The sequence below is a fragment of the Gouania willdenowi genome, unplaced genomic scaffold (assembly GCF_900634775.1).
Source record: "Gouania willdenowi unplaced genomic scaffold, fGouWil2.1 scaffold_312_arrow_ctg1, whole genome shotgun sequence".
NCBI lineage: Eukaryota > Metazoa > Chordata > Actinopteri > Blenniiformes > Gobiesocidae > Gouania > Gouania willdenowi.
Window position 1 is genome coordinate 60,533 of NW_021145073.1, and position 16,373 is coordinate 76,905.

General features: G+C 40.7%; 2 protein-coding genes across 3 annotated transcripts; one reads left to right on the forward strand and one right to left on the reverse strand.

Annotated features, from left to right (window-relative positions):
• Positions 1–935: 935 nt before the first annotated feature.
• On the reverse strand, positions 936–11,494 carry LOC114459436 (DNA replication licensing factor MCM3-like). Its single transcript, XM_028441690.1, has 19 exons — positions 11,477–11,494; positions 10,520–10,733; positions 9,754–9,850; positions 9,509–9,621; positions 8,710–8,918; positions 8,506–8,636; positions 7,950–8,188; positions 7,762–7,870; positions 7,054–7,207; positions 6,848–6,979; positions 6,568–6,776; positions 6,289–6,463; positions 6,081–6,207; positions 5,399–5,549; positions 5,187–5,327; positions 3,850–3,959; positions 1,959–2,032; positions 1,235–1,319; positions 936–1,166 (listed from the first exon to the last, which is right to left on the reverse strand). The coding sequence occupies exons 3-19, from the start codon at positions 9,826–9,828 to the stop codon at positions 968–970; spliced, it is 2,433 nt and encodes an 810-aa protein (XP_028297491.1). The 5' UTR covers positions 9,829–9,850; positions 10,520–10,733; positions 11,477–11,494; the 3' UTR covers positions 936–967.
• On the forward strand, positions 10,607–16,001 carry LOC114459437 (membrane progestin receptor beta-like). Of its 2 annotated transcripts, none has more exons than XM_028441693.1 (2): positions 10,607–10,634; positions 14,712–16,001. In XM_028441693.1, the coding sequence occupies exon 2, from the start codon at positions 14,720–14,722 to the stop codon at positions 15,800–15,802; it is 1,083 nt and encodes a 360-aa protein (XP_028297494.1). In that variant the 5' UTR covers positions 10,607–10,634; positions 14,712–14,719; the 3' UTR covers positions 15,803–16,001. The 2 variants fall into 2 exon arrangements, with proteins under 2 accessions (XP_028297494.1, XP_028297492.1); XM_028441691.1 differs by lacking the exon at positions 10,607–10,634 and adding an exon at positions 13,532–13,725.
• The last annotated feature ends 372 nt before the right edge of the window (positions 16,002–16,373 follow it).

Below are 16,373 nucleotides of genomic sequence, written 5' to 3' on the forward strand. Positions count from 1 at the left end.
TGGATGTTAATTTCAATAACACCAAAAAATATCCAAACCACTTTAAATAATTCATGAATCCTGACAAAGGACTGGGTTTCCATCTAGACATGAACTCAACTGCATTGAGAGAAACAACAAGAGTGTGAGTGGCTGTAAACATGGATAAAAATATGAACTAGAAGGTGTAGAATGTATGTTGACAACTTATTAAAATGTTTAACAATCATAATCTGTAATGAAAAGAACAAAAATATATTGATTAGCTTAAAATATAAAGCACCAGGTTCAGTTTTAACGTGAACTTAGAATTAGCAGGTAGTAGAAACTAGAAAGTAGGCAGGATTAATTAAGTTTAAGCTTATTCTTACCCATTTAAAATATGTTGTTTTCAAACTTTTGATTTGTATGACCTTTAAAATAAACTTTCATTCATTCATTCACTCATAGTTTATCCTAATGTAAAACAAATGAATACTTTAATCACCTCATTGCTCTTTCACACACGCACGTGTTTTTAGGATACAATAAAATTAAGTCACATTATTCATTTTGAATGAATTCAAATGTTCTTCTGCTCAGATTCGCACCGTGTTTACGTTAAAAGACGTCACAGCCGTGAAAAAATGGAAAGTAGAATACACTCATAATAAATCAAAATTCATAAAGACTGAGTAGATTACATTAAGACTGAAAACAAAACATCACTATTGTTTAAAATGTTCAACATTCCTGTAAATGCAGCCTAAGGCCTGAAATAAAGCGTAGTAACCACTTGTGTTCCTAAATCTATGTAATTAATATGTTATATATATAAAAGAAATAAAACAATATGTCAGAGGTTTTGTTTTATAACCAAGTATGTTTTATTTTTACACTTTAACAGAAATCACAACATTGAACTATTTACAAACATCAGATATTTAAGTTTGAACATCTAATGAGATCCTCAGCGTTCACGCCACTGCTTTGAGGCTCCGCCCACTCCTCAGATGAGGAAGATGATGTCATCAGCCACCATTACCTGGTTGTCGTCCTGCATGCGGGTCAGCGCAGCTCGTACCTCGGCCTCTAGGAACTGCTGCTGACGCTCCGTGTTGATGGCGTCCATTAGCGACGCCATCTTGACGGACTGAGCATGTGCAGACTGGAAGACGGCAAACAGCGACGACTTGAACTCCTTCAGCCTGAGGACAGGACCACACACACTTTAGTTACACACACACACACACACATCAGGGAGGACGTCAAACACCTCTCAGCAGAGAGCTCCGCCCCCTCAGGCTCCATTGGCTCGTCGGCTTGCTGCGTCTTGGCTGGTTTCGGGGTCCCAGCCTGAACTACACACACACACACACAACATTTGAACTTTAATGACCATTTATTCTGAACCTTCTAAAATTATTACAGTAGCTCCGCCCACTGCAGGATCAGCACCAACCAATGAAAAAAGGGATTTCCTCTGCTTTGATGATTTAATGGATATTATTATAGATTATTGATTTCTGAGCTTTAATCTACATTTATTTCACTGTTTTATACTATATAGTATTAGGGACACATTAAAATACTACAAGATCACGTTTGTAATATTTTTGATTCAAGTCATAATTTTATGAGAATAAAGTCATGTCTTTTTTTGATTAAAGTCGTAATATTTTGAGATTATAGTCGTAATATTTTGAGATTAAGGTCGTCATTTTGAGAATAAAGTTCTATAGTGATAATATTTTTCAATTAAAGTCAATTTTATGAGAATAGTCATATTCTTTTGAGAATAAAGTTGTAATATTTTGAGATTAAAATCATAATTTCAAGATCAAAGTGGTAATTCTCAAAATATTATGACTTTAATCTTGAAATATAACACCTTCATTCTTATAAAATTACAATATTAATCTTGTCGTGTTCAGATATCTTTTTATTTTAATGTGACATTAATATGCAGTCTTAATAATAATTAAATATTTAATACTTACTCTCTGGAACCTCCTGATCTTCACTGAAGTCGTAGGGACTGTAGGTCTCATCACCCTGGGAGCCATGGCGCCCCCTGCAGGACAGAAAGCAAACATTAGTAACTAAATAAGTCAACTTTATTTAAACCACAAAGTGTTTCACAAAGATTAAAGACACATTCATAAACAAGAAATGTAAATTCATGTGGGCAGCTCTGACTGTCTGAGACTAGAATCATTTCATAACAAAGTAACACATAAATAATGGGTTTCTAAGCTGCTACATGACCTACTGTACATGGCTAATTTTTGTTCAGATTGAAGTAGGACCGTTAGTGGTTAAACATGATATGAAACATATGATACAGAGTGACAATAAATACAGAACTCTGTAGTCCACAGGAGATTTACATCAAATATGAAGCCAATTCTCATCATCAAAGGCTATAAAAGCAGAAATAATTGAACTAATGTATGAACATCAACTGCAGCAAGTTTGGTGATAATAATAAACATTAGACTAAAGATTCACGTTTTTGTAAATAAAAGTTGAGGCTGAAGCCCACTTTACCACAACTGTGCCAACGTTTTCCACACATTTGTAAAAAAGTGTGTATCTGTAAAATGTCAGTCAAATTAATTCCAATCATTGTTAATGTAGGTGTTGAAATGAACACATTTTTATTCAGGTTTCTGCTGTGCCATGCGTAATGCTAATTATGGTTCCACTCTTTGGTGGCGTTACGCATGTGTGTTATTCAGCAATGCTTTGACCAATTGTTGTAAAACTCAATCTGTAGAAATTGGTGATATCAAACAATATGGGAGGGGCTTTAGCCATGGCCAATCAGAGCCAGTAGTACGGTACAGACTAATGGTTTTAAAGCTTCTTGTTGTGGTTTCAACAATTTATCCAGGTGTTTTAAAAACTTCTCCATGTCGGCCGCCATCTTTGTTTTGATACTGCTTTGTGCACAGGATATGACATTTGTTCCTGTTCGGCTCTCATTGGCTCGATCGGTCACGACATCATCTTTTCAACGCATGCGTGAAACACGGCCTAGTTTACAGTAGTTTACGTTACTATTTAAAAGGTTGAAACCCTGCAATTTAAAAATAATTACAAATTTATGTTTTGAGTGAATTCCGATTTATTTTGGTTTTTGAGTTTATGATCTTTGATATTTGCACTATTTGTTTTGTATAAATTAATATTTATTGCACATTTTTGTTTGCATTATTAAGGGAGAAACACACCATTTCAAACTCAACAGTCTGTTATTCAGCACTGATTTTATATTGAAATAAGACTGTTGTGTTAAAATAAAGTTACATTTGTGTTTTATTTATTACATATACACATAAATTACAGTAGGTTTAGTTTGTTTCCTATACCAGCGGTTAAAAATTGTCTAGTAAATCTGTTGATTTCGTCGACTAAAATTGCTTTTTCTGGTTTTGTGGCGTTGTTTTGGTACGTAACGTACCTGACCTGTATATCAGTGGATTCAGCTCAGCCTGTAGTTTCATGTAGACTCTAGACTATATAGATCTGTGTTTATTTTGTGACTCACAGCAGATGGAAAATGCAGAGTTTACTGAGTTGTGGACTTTTCATTCTTTGAACATAATGTCCTGGTGTGTGTGCTGTGAATGTGGGTTAGCTACAGATTTAGCTTCTATAGTTTCTTATGACTACAGTGAGGAATAGAATGTGTGATTTCATTCCTTCTTTACAACATTTACACCCGTGAGAGTCACAGAGAATGGAGCTGCCCCCGCCGGTGGGTCCGTTGGGTTTGAAGAGGTTAAAAGAATCTTAAGAGTCTAAAGAACGAAGGAAGAGAGGAAAGTCGTTCTACAGCTTCAGGCTGATCTCCATGTTTGAGGAACCATCAGGAGGTTCATTCACCTCTTCCTCTGGGATCTTTGAGAACGCTGCGTCGACGCCTCCTCATCCTCTTCCTCCTCTGACCCAGAGCCAGGCTCCGCCCTCGATCGTTTCTTCACTTTCTCCAGAACCTGCACACACGAGGGTTGGGGTTAATTACAATTACATTCCATGTTCAATTACAACTCATTTGTGATTACAGTGACCAAAATTTAAATTATTATTTTTTTCCCTGAAAGTTAATTACAAATACATTCTTAATTACTAAATGTCAATTACAATTAATCTCAATTACTGATCCTTTAATAACATTAAATGTAACCTTCCTCTTGTGTTAGCTTCCTGTTAGCATCTCTAATGCTACGACACGCTCAATATTTACCTTTAAACAATTTTCTTTGGTAGAATTTTTTTTTATTTTATTAAAAATAAAAACACCAATGTACTGACCATAATATGGCCCAAATACAAAAAAGATGACTTCAATAAAAAAAAAAAAAAAGTGTTAAAATGCAATTATTTGGGTTTTTTGTTGCATTTGAACATTTTATTCGTTGATTGAAAATTATGGAAGGTCGTTTATGAGAAAACAGTGAAAATGTGAAACAACAACAAAAACCATGGGTTTATACATTACATATTACACTTATACATTAATCTTGTTTCAAACACATTTAAATACACTGTCGACACAATGAAGAAGAGGAAATGTACTGTACATCTAATCTGCTGTTCACATTAAAAATGCATTTTATTTATTTATTGTTTACATTGAAAATGCAGGTCGTATAATTTTTTTTTATATATATATAAAATTCACATCAGATTTTTTTTCACGTTGATAATGCTCGTCTGGTTTCATGAGCTTTAACATCAAAAATTTGATGTGAATTTTAAAGGTAGAGAAAAAAAAATTATACGAGTGAGATATCTAATGTATAAACTCATAGGTCGATAAGAATATTTGTATTGTTAATTTATTTAATATGATTTTACAGTTGTTAGTGGTGAAGAATAACAAGCAGAGGCTTCTTTCTGTCCCTTGTTGAATGAATCAAATGTGTATTATGATTTATTTATTAATTTTCTTTTTTGTTTGTTTGAAATAAATAAAAACTTTTGATTGAAGTGATTTTTCTTTTTTGATTGAATAATAAAGACACTAATGTACCTCCATACAATTACAAATAGTTCAAATAAAATAGTATAAATAATATCTGAGCTGGTGCAATTTGTCACTAATTCTGTATTTGTAACAACGTCACAAACAGGATCAAAACAATAATTATAGAAAAAGAAAAAAGTCTTTGGGGTCGTCAGAAAATTACAGTGAGACGTACAGTGAGGCGTTCACTGACCTTTTTAAAGTAGGCGAACTGAACGAGCTCCACCGCCACCTCTGAGTCCTCCAGCTCCACAGCTTTACTCATACGGGCCTTGGCGTGGGCCGTGGACAGACGGATCAGCGTCTCCAGACTACGAGCCGTCACTGGGGACGTCTGAGGAGGAAACGGACGCCATCAGGTAACCATGGTGATCATGATAATCATCATCATCATCATCAGCTCACCCTGGCGATGTCACTGCCCAGCTGCTCCTGGCTCCGGAGGCGTGAGTACTCCTCTGCGATGTGATTGGCTGCCTCCTCGGTCAGCACGGGGGTCACGCCCTTAGCGATGTGGATGTACTTCCTCATGAACTCTTTACTCACGATCTTATCCCTGGGACACAGGACGCACAGCGTTACACGTACACAGAGTGTTTGCTCCTAACAACAACATTTTAACATTGTGATTGTTACACAACGGGTAAGGAAGCGCGTTTCAAAGCAGAAGGTCCGCAGTTTTTGGACGTCCAGACGACTGCGTCGACGACATTAAATTCTAAATCAATATAAATGACGCAACGTCAAGTGGCCGTCGCTGTGTGTAGAGCTGAGGCTGCAGCGGTGACGGCTGTACACTTCCTCTACTTACTGGGGCCAAATGAAAGTGGAAGACTTCATGAATAAACCTTTTAAATCATAATTATATATTTATTGTGAACTCATCCTTTAGAAACTCTAAGTTGATCATTTATGTATGATAAGTGCTGTACACTGTACACGTCAGTAACCCATGGTTTACATACTCAGGGTTGATTGACCCACTTCATACCAGCTGTAATGGAACCAGATACCCAGAGTTTGTTGAACCTCCTTTCTGGAACAGGAATGTGCTGATAACGTGATCTTATGTTAGAGCAGCTCTTACTTCTTCCTTTTGCTCCCGTGCAGCAGGTTGTTGTGTTTCTCGTAGATCTGCAGCTCCTCGTGTTCCTCTGCTAAAGCGTCAGGGTCTTCAGTGGCCAGAACGTCTACGGTTCCTCCCAGAGCCATGGCTGAAACACACACACACACACACGTCTGAACTGGTTCACATGCTGCAGTGAGTCTAGAACTGTTCTAGTCCTGGTTCTGACCTGCCCCCTCCTGCTCGTGTGGGTCTCGGTACCGGTGCATTCTCAGCACGTGCTCAGAGATCTCTCGGTCCTGCTCGGCGTCCATCTGGTCCAGCATGATGAAGAGTAGGTCAAAACGGGACAGCAAGGAATCCTGGAGGCCGATGTTCTCCATGGGGGTTTTATACTGGTCGTACTGTGAAGAACAGGGAGCAGCTGTAACACGTGGACATGTGGAGCGGGCTGTGGGTGGGGGTTCTGTGAGTGACTGTGACGATTCCGTGTGGGTGTGGCACTCACCCTGCCGTAGACCGGGTTGGCCGCTGCCAGCACGGAGCAGCGGGCGTTGAGGCGGGCATGGATCCCGGCCTTAGCGATGGTGACCCGGCCCTGCTCCATCACCTCGTGGATGGCCGTGCGGTCCATGTCCGACATTTTATCAAACTCATCGATGCACACGACGCCACGGTCGGCCAGAACCATGGCGCCCGCCTCCAGACGCCGCTCGCCTTCATGGTCACAGATAGACCAGAGTTACAGACGTGTTACAGACGCTCACAGCCTCCAATCACACTCTCACCTGTTTCCTGGTCGGTGGTGACGGCGGCGGTCAGACCCACACCAGACGAGCCCCGCCCAGTGGTGGGGATGGCTCTGGGCGCCGTGTGCAGCACGTAACGTAGCAGCTGAGACTTGGCCACTGACGGGTCACCTGGGAACCAGAGGATGAGGAGCGTCAGACACAAAGCACAGACGGCGCTACAGACGGCGCTACCAGGGCCGTACCAATGAGCAGGATGTTGATGTCTCCTCTGATGCGTGAGCCATTCTCCAGAACCTTCTCCACGCCGCCCAGCAGCATGCACAGGATGGCCTTCTTTATGTACTCATGGCCGTGGATGCTAGGAGCGAGGGAGCGAGCTAGCTGGTCAAACACGTCCTGAGGGAGAATAACGACATTTAAAGTCACGTTTACATCATGAATCATGTTTAATGTAAAGACATTTATTCACCTCCTATTATCCATGGGGTCAATTTCACACATTTCAACATTTATCATTCAAAAAATGCTTCGATATTTTACACCTTTTTCTAATATGGATACAAGTTATTAACCATAAAATTATCATGATGATTTTTTCCACTGTGTTGAACCAGGGCCATCCCTCCATACATAATAAATAAATACATAAACGAATGATAAAAGATATCCAGGAAGTTTACTATTATTTGGTTCAAAGTATAAAGTCATCTTAAAGATTTAGAAATAAAATGTGTTAAAACTAAAAGTTACCAAAAACTGTAGAAAATTTGGTAAAATTGGTTAAAAGTTGCAAATTAAAGTTGCCAAAAACAAACAAGAAAAGTGGTAAAAAGGGTCAATATCAGAAACATTTGTGACTGGCAAAATATGTAGAAAAAATACATCAAAAGGAGCAAAAATATGGTAATAAAAAGTGATGAAAATAGGTTAAAATGTTTAAACATTCTTACGATGGATCGACTCCGACTGAAGTTCCTGATTTTGGCCACGTCGTCAGCAGAGAAGTTGGGGGACACTTCTTTACTCATTTGTTTGACGTTGCAGGCGATCATGATGGTCCTGGTGGGAGACGAGAGGAAGGAGCTACGTTAGCCGCAGTAAGCTAACCAACAAACCCAGCTCTGTGTGGTCACCTGACCTGAAGGTTCCCGAGGTGAAGCCTCCTTTCTTCCCAGGCAGACAGCGGTACGTGCCCACCACCTGGACCCTGTCTCCAGGTTTGACCACGTCCACCAGGTCGTTGTCCAGGATGATGTCCACGGAGCGTGGCAGCTGACCAGCAGGAGCTTTCTCTGGCATCTCCTGAACCGTGATGGTCTGATGGTCCTTGTAGATGGACAGACCAAACTCTGTCTCCAGGGGGTTGTTCTCCTCATCCTGTCACAACACAAACAGCTGGAGTTAGTCACGATGGAAGACAGGGGGTGGAGCCACAATCATGTGACAATAATGACCAATCAGAGCATTAACACAGGAAACTACAAAACAACTGTGTGGTTTCTGGACTCATTTTGTGTTTCTTTGAATAATTTTGTGTGTTATTGGTGTTTTTTTGTGCGTTTGACTCACTTTGTGTTTTTCGACTCATGGAGGTGATGTTTTAGTGGTGTTTTGTTTATTTCTATCTGTAAACAGTGTAACTTAAACTAATGGATGTACTTTGATGATATTTCAACAAAATAACAAGCTCTTACTTTGGTGGGGTAGATGGCGCTGGAGGGGAAGGCGTCTAAGGAAGTCAGGTCCGTGTACTTCCTCTCCATCGTCTTCTTGGTGGCGGGACAATAGTGAACGCTGCGTACCACTTTGGGCCGGACCAGAGAACCTGTGTGCGTGGTGGGTTAAAGGTCACTAACGTGCACACGCTGCTCCGTGCATCCTTCTACAGTAACACTCACACTTGGTGATGATCCCCTCCACACACACCATGCTGCCCAGGAGTCTGGAGGTCAGGGTTCGGGGGGAGACGTGTTTGGAACCAAAGCTTCCCTCCAGGCCCACGAAGAACTCCTCGTACTGCTTAGCGTAGGTGGCGTCCACCGAGGCCACCAGGTCCTTCAGAGCTCGCTGGAACGCCAGGAGCTCCTCGAAGGAGTTGTTCATCAGCCTGATGGAACATTCACACCATCAGGACATCTCAGTGGTTTAGGTTCAACACTTTAAAACAACATTTACAGAAACACGTGTACGTGTACACCATAAATAATAATAATACAGTGTCGCTGTCAGAAATACAATAATGAGACTCTACGTAGAGTCTTTACTCCCTATAACCCTACTTTACAGCTCGGTGTATCGTCCCTCCCTATAACCTTACTTTACAGCTCGGTGTATCGTCCCTCCCTATAGCCTTACTTTACAGCTCGGTGTATCGTCCCTCCCTATAACCTTACTTTACAGCTCGGTGTATCGTCCCTCCCTATAACCTTACTTTACAGCTCGGTGTATCGTCCCTCCCTATAGCCTTACTTTACAGCTCGGTGTATCGTCCCTCCCTATAACCTTACTTTACAGCTCGGTGTATCGTCCCTCCCTATAACCTTACTTTACAGCTCGGTGTATCGTCCCTCCCTATAACCTTACTTTACAGCTCGGTGTATCGTCCCTCCCTATAACCTTACTTTACAGCTCGGTGTATCGTCCCTCCCTATAACCTTACTTTACAGCTCGGTGTATCGTCCCTCCCTATAGCCTTACTTTGCAGCCCGGGCGTCGTTGCGCCTCCTCAGGTCGTTGATGTTCACTATGAGTCGGGCTTTGTTCTCACTGATCATGTCCCGTACTTTGCTCTGGTAGATGCCCTGGTCCTGCTGCAGAGAAACAAACCACACGGATCATAAATAGAGGATCTGAGGAGAAACTATTGTCTCAACAAACACTTTACACGCTTTAAAAACATCACTTTTCCCTTAAAATAACTTTGTACTTATAGTATGACTTACGTCGTCGTCCAGAAAGTCCAGGTAGTCCCTCTGAGCCTCCCTCATCTCCCGGTCATCCACCACATCAGTAGACATCGTTTTTTGCTGCTTTTTTCAGCTCAAATCAGAGAAAAATGACACAGAGTCAAACACTGCTCCTGCTACACACAAGTCCCGCCACTGAAAGGTTTTCGCGCCACAGCGTGCTCGTTACACGTTGAACGTAAACCCTGATTGGCCAGCGTCAAGATGTCGTCCAATAGGAAATTTTCTAACCTCTCATAGCCCCGCCTACATACAAATTCCCGCGAAAAGGGAACCGGAAAAGGCGGGGCTGAAGAAAAGAGAAGGAGCTGCGATATCATGTTTATCCAGCAGGTGGAGACAAAACTTTACTTTATTTTTATATATTTAATGACTTTATGATCATGTTTGTGATACAGTGTTATATATATATATATATATATATATATGATATTTTCATTAGATTTATATTTGAGGAAGTGAAAGTATAGAATACAGTTGCATGTAGTGTTTTAATTTGAAAAATAATAACATAAAAAAATTACAAAAACATAATTTTAATCACTTTTTTTATCATTTACTAGACATTCTCATTTTACGTTGAGGCGGTGGAGGATGCTGAATGTAACTAATAAAGTAACTTTTAATCTAAATGAGTAACTTTTAGAATCAAATAATCAGTAAGTTACTTTGTAAAGGAGTAATCAGATTACTTTATGAAGCTGTTCACAGACAGAGACAAAGCAGCTGTAATAATATTAACCTGTTTGTTGTGGCGATGGAGGGGCGTGTCCAGTGCTTAAGCCCCGCCCACACCTGCATTCATCCGACAGGTGAAGGTTGGAGTCCGCAGAGAGAGGAGCTGCTCCACCTGACAGGTGAGTGTTAGCATCACCTGAGACACGCACGAGCCTGTGCGCGTGCACAGCGCTGTGGGGACGCAGGTGGATTACTTTGATCACGTGATAGGATCTGTTCTGAGGGTCACATGATCGAAATTCATGTCACTATTTAGAATAATGATCAACCTGACTCAGCAAAAAACAAACAGTGTTATTATTGTCTTTATTTATGTTGTTTTGGGGTTTTTTTTGTCTATTTTGTATATATTTTTATTTTATTTTTTGTGTTTTGTGTATTTTGCTGTTATTTTATGTGTTTTTGGAGTCATTGTGTATAATCTATTGTCCTTTTTATGATTCTTGTCATTTTATGCGTTTTAGTGATTTTTTTGCTGTCATTTTGTGTGTTTTTGTTGTCATATTTATGTTGTTTTGGGTATTTTTTTCATTTGTCTTGTATTTGACGTGTTTTTGTTGTTTATTTTGTGTATTTTGCTGTTATTTTGTGTTCTTTATTCATGTCTTTATGGGTATTTTTTTCCATTTTGTATATATTTTTCTCTCATTTTATGTTTTGTTATTCTTTGTATTTTGCTGTCATTTTGTGTATTTTCTTTGTCCTTTCATGCATTTACTTTGGGGGCTGCATCCAGCTTCATCACTGTGATATATACACACACACACATATATATATATATGTGTGTGTGTGTATATATATATATATATATATATACACACACACATATATATATCAGATGTAACCCATGGGAACCAGTTGGAAACAGCACCAAGCTTTGTGTGTGTGTGTGTGTGTGTGTGTGTGTGTGTGTGTGTGTGTGTTCATTGACTGCAGTGAAGCTACAGGTTATTCTACATACCTGTTCCTCTGTCTGTCCTCACTCTGTATGTTTGTGTTCTTCATCACTGAGGAAGAGTGTGAGCTGACGTCAGCACTAACAGATCAGACTCAATAATCAACAAACCGGATGTGACGCCTCCAGAGTTCAGACAAACATCAGCTCCTGTAAAACAAGTCTTATTTCATCCTCACATGATACTAAATAAATACTTTACATTCGTTAACACTTCACAGAATATGAAGCTTTCAGATGAAACCTATAAATAAATCAACAAATACCTGAAAACCAAAACGAACAGTCGACACCTATATTATAAAAATGTTTCGGCCTTAAAGTGGTTCCTGTTTTATTTTTATTGTATCTTACATTAATTATTACTAAATTAATCTGTCAAAAAATACTATTTAAAAAAACATGAATTGTATTAGGTATTTAATATTTATATGTGTTTATTTTTGTACCTAATATATAAAAAGAGTGCTACAATGATAAATTATGAATATTCTAATTTTCCAGTAAATATTCTTTCTTTAATTGAACCAAAACCAGTCCAAAGGTTCATTTAGCATCAGTGATTGACGGACGCAGGACATTCTATTATTTAATCACTAATATTATTCAGGTTCTGAGGGAGAAATAACATCCAATCACGTGAAACCATTCACAATTAATTTTGAACTGATTAATCAGTTGCTAACGTTAGCTGATGGTCTTCATTTTAAAAGCACAACTCAGAAGTTAAATCTGCAAAGTTGGATGAAAAAAGTTGCAGAAAAACAGTAAAAATAAGCAAAAATTCGCTCAAAATGTTCAAAACATATTTCTAGTATAAAAGCATCTGGCGGCTCCTTCTTAGTGTCTCGCAACCCCAAATGATATCCTGGCCCCCAAGGTTGAGAACACTTGGATTAAAGCTGCAGTATGTAGAATTGTGAGACTGGTATGGAATCAACCTCCAGCTGTGGAGCTCTGAGAGACTAGAGACAAACATAGAGACAGACACTCCATGTCCAGACTGCAGATCAGTGCTTCTCAAAGTGTGGAGCACGCCCCCTGGTGGGTAATAGAGGTATGACACGTGGGGTGTTACAAACTTTTAATATTCATACTAAATGCCTTCTTTCTGAGATCAATACCTCTAAACAAATGTCTACACACAAAGAAAGTAAAAATGTAGCAGAAATAAGTTATGGTGCAGGAACTAAATGTAACTAAAGTGTAAAAATAATGATTTAAAATGACTGAAAAAATGTATTTCCTTTTGGTTTTCAGAAGCTTTTTGTCACAGATTGTAAACAATGTTTCTTTATTTCCTGTATTTTTGACGACTGCACTTTTACATTTGTTTTTACTTCAGGTGATTAGTTTAATTAGTGTTTGATTTTTGATTAATTATGAAATATGACATCACTGGAGTCATTTTGTGTCATCTGTTTTTGTGATTTTGTGTGTTTTTGAAGTCATTTATGTGTATTTTCTTTGTCCTTTTATACATTTCTTTTTTTGGGGGGGGGGGGGGGGGGGGGGGGGGGGGGGCACAAAACAAGACGGAGGGCTGCATATGGCTCCATCTCTGGTCTGAACGATCCTTTAGTTCTATAAAATTAAAAATGTGTTATTAGTCAGGATTATTTGGGGGAACAGGAGCTTTAAGAACCAGTGCTGTAAATGAACTGAGCATGTTCTCTCCACCATGGATATGCTTCTCTAGGTTTATACTTGATTTACTGTCTATTCCCACTCTGACATCAGGACGTGGGGTGGACGGGGCGCGGTCCACCCTACGTACCGGGTCAGAGGAACCTCCATGAGTCTGTTGCTCCTCAGTGTTTTATTCTGTTTCCTCTTTGCTGTGTAACCGTTGTGTCTAACGCTGTATTTTTAATATCAACTAATAAGTCTTTTCACTCTCTGGAACTGCACATGTGACCTGGGGGGTCAAAGGTCAGAGCGATATAAACATAAAGTTAATTCACTCTGTTGATGTTTCCAACCTAACAGCGTTTATAATGTTATTCCAGAGATCGTTAGTGTTTATATTATTAATATTACACATATTCAGACTGGAGGAGGGACCAGGGTTTTCTGATGATGTCACTTTCTGTTGATCTCAGCACTTTTAAAAACTGATGGAGCAGCTCAGCAGCAGTATAGAAGCAAGGCAGTCCTCTTGTTTCCACACAGGTGACCCCTGGTGAATGAAAACACAGACTACCTGGGTCTCCAGTGAGAGGAATTCAGACTCTACCCAGGAATGATTCTCATATGTGAGCTTTTATAAAAACCAACGTTAGAAACAGAATTAAAGCAACAAACCTCCTCTGTTTCCATTCCTTCTACAAGCTTTTAACTTATGATTGGTATGTATTTACTGTATTTACCTTTATTAGTGATAGTTTGTTTCAGATCAAAAAACATGAATTATCAAGAAGTGTCTAGCTACAAACCACGCCCCCTACAAAATAAGCCCTATTGATCCAACACCTGGACATGAACCTAGGGCGACCGTGGCTCAGGTGGTAGAGGGTCGTCTTCTGATCGAGAGGTTGGGGGTTCGATCCCACTACCTGACTATGTGTCGAAGTGTCCTTGGGCAAGACACTGAACCCTAAGTTGCTCCCAGTGGTCGACTAGTGCCTTGCATGTCAGTCCTGTCCCACTGGTGAATGAGCTGATATGTAAAGCACTTTGAGACTGTTTCAGTGGTGATAAAGCTCTATATAAATCATGTCTATTTACCATTTAACATTGAACCTTTCACTAACCTCAACCGCCACCGCCTCCACTTCCTGGTTAAATTCAAGGTTACATTGAAAAATTGCTTGAGTAGGCGTGGTTTGTAGGGGGCGTCGCTTGTACTGTATTCGTGGTTGCAGTTGGGTATTATTGGAATTTTCAGTTTGTGAGCAGCATTAGCTTTAGCAATGTGAACTTTAGCAATGTTAGCTTTAGCAATGTTAGCTGTAGCAGCATTAGCTTTAGCTTTAGCAACGTTAGCTTCAGTAGCATTAGCTGTAGCAGCTATAGGCATTCCTACCTTGGAGACTGATGCCACGTTTCCACAAAAAATCTTTGAAGGAATCAACGCTCCAAAAATAATCTAAATCTCTGTCAGACGTGGAGAATTTATACCTCTTGACCTTTGACCTCTTGCGCGAGAACAGAGTGAAAAGTTTTTTAAAAACTTGACTTAAACTTTGGACAAACGATGCTCTTCATATGTGATGCTGTTTCTTTCCCATTGTTCCCACAGTGTCCATCATGGCCCACGTCCTGCAGCGCCTCAGCCCCCTGACCCTGACCATGACCCTGGGCGTGAGCAGTGCTGGAGTCCTGACCCACGTCCTTCCCTCCAGGCTCCCCTCCCCCCGCCCCACGGTCACAGACTCTCAGGTTCCTAAACTCTTCAGGGAGCCCTACATCCACTCCGGGTACCGGCCCGTGCACCAGGACTGGCGCTGCTACTTCCTCAGCCTGTTCCAGCGCCACAACGAGTCCCTGAACGTGTGGACCCACCTGTTGGCGGCGCCGGTCCTGCTGGTGCGCTGCTGGGCCCTGGTGGGGGCCACGGGCTACACTTTAGAAGCAGCGTCTCTCCCTCTGAGCTTGTTCCTGATCTCGTCCTTCACCTACCTGTGCCTCAGCGTCCTCGCTCACCTGCTGCAGTCGCACTCCGAACACGCCCACTATTTCTTCTTCTTCATGGACTACGTGGGCGTGGCTGTGTACCAGTACGGCTGCTCTATCGCTCATTACTTCTACACATCAGAGCAGACGTGGAGGGAGAGGGTGGGGCTAATGTTTCTACCCGCCGCCGCGTTCCTCGGGTGGTTGTCGTGCGCCGGATGCTGCTTCGCTAAGTACAGGTATAAACGTCCGTACCCTATGAGGCGAAAGATCTGCCAGCTGATCCCCACCAGCATGGCCTACCTGGTGGACATCAGCCCCGTGGCCCACCGCCTCCTCACCAGCCCCTGGACAGGGTGGGCCGGGGGGGACTCGCTGCCCTACCACGCCCTCCAGATGGCGTCCTTCCTGCTGTGCGCGCTCTTCTTCTCCTGCCCCATCCCAGAGCGCTACTTCCCAGGCTGCTGTGACTTCGTGGGCCACGGGCACCAGATCTTCCACGTCTTCCTGTCCCTGTGCACCTTGTTCCAGCTCGAGGCGCTGTCCCGCGACTTTGTCAGGCGGAGGGATACGTTGGTGGAGCGGTTTGGAAAGAGGCAGCTGTGGTGGGCGTGCGTGTCCTTCCCCCTGCTGTGTGTGTGCTGCGTCGTGACCGCTCTCGTTACAATGAAGTACATGAACGAGAAACTCAAAACCAAAAAACAAAGAGACAAATAAGTGTTTATCACAAACATGTGACGAGGATAGAATTAATATGGATGGTTCTCAACCTAAAGGTCCCAGAGAGCGGGGACCCCCACTGTAGCGGAGGGCGGTTGAACACAGACCTCAACATGAGTCAGCAAAATGATGGTCCATTGTTTTATGAATCTGTGAGAACCACATGTATGTATTTATTCATCTGAATCAGTGAACAATTATGACGTAATTATAATTACAATCGTATTTGATAAAATCTGTTGCTGTTGTATTTGTAATTAAATTGTAATTGAGTTCAGATAATTGACTTTGTAATTGTAATTGCCATGAAAATTCTATAAAAATTGTCAATTTTAATTTAATGCAAAACTGTTGAACCATGTTACAGTTCTATGTACAGTTCTACACATATGTAGTTAATAATTATTAAAATATGTTTCATATCAAGCTTTAACACATTTTACCATTTAAAAATAATATAAATCTATGGGTACAGTGACACACCATAAATATTAATATCAATATATTCATTGATTATGAATCCTAACAAGGTAATCAATAGATGAGAAACTAATTAGATAATATTTAT

Excerpts from the sequence above, each read along its gene's own strand:
- LOC114459436 (XM_028441690.1), bottom strand. The coding sequence starts at position 9,828 with ATGTCTACTGATGTGGTGGATGACCGGGAGATGAGGGAGGCTCAGAGG. Across the intron at positions 8,919-9,508 it reads AACGACGCCCGGGCTGCAAA|GCTGATGAACAACTCCTTCG; the intron begins GTAAGGCTATAG and ends ATGTTCCATCAG. Across the intron at positions 3,960-5,186 it reads AGTTCGCCTACTTTAAAAAG|GTTCTGGAGAAAGTGAAGAA; the intron begins GTCAGTGAACGC and ends TCGTGTGTGCAG.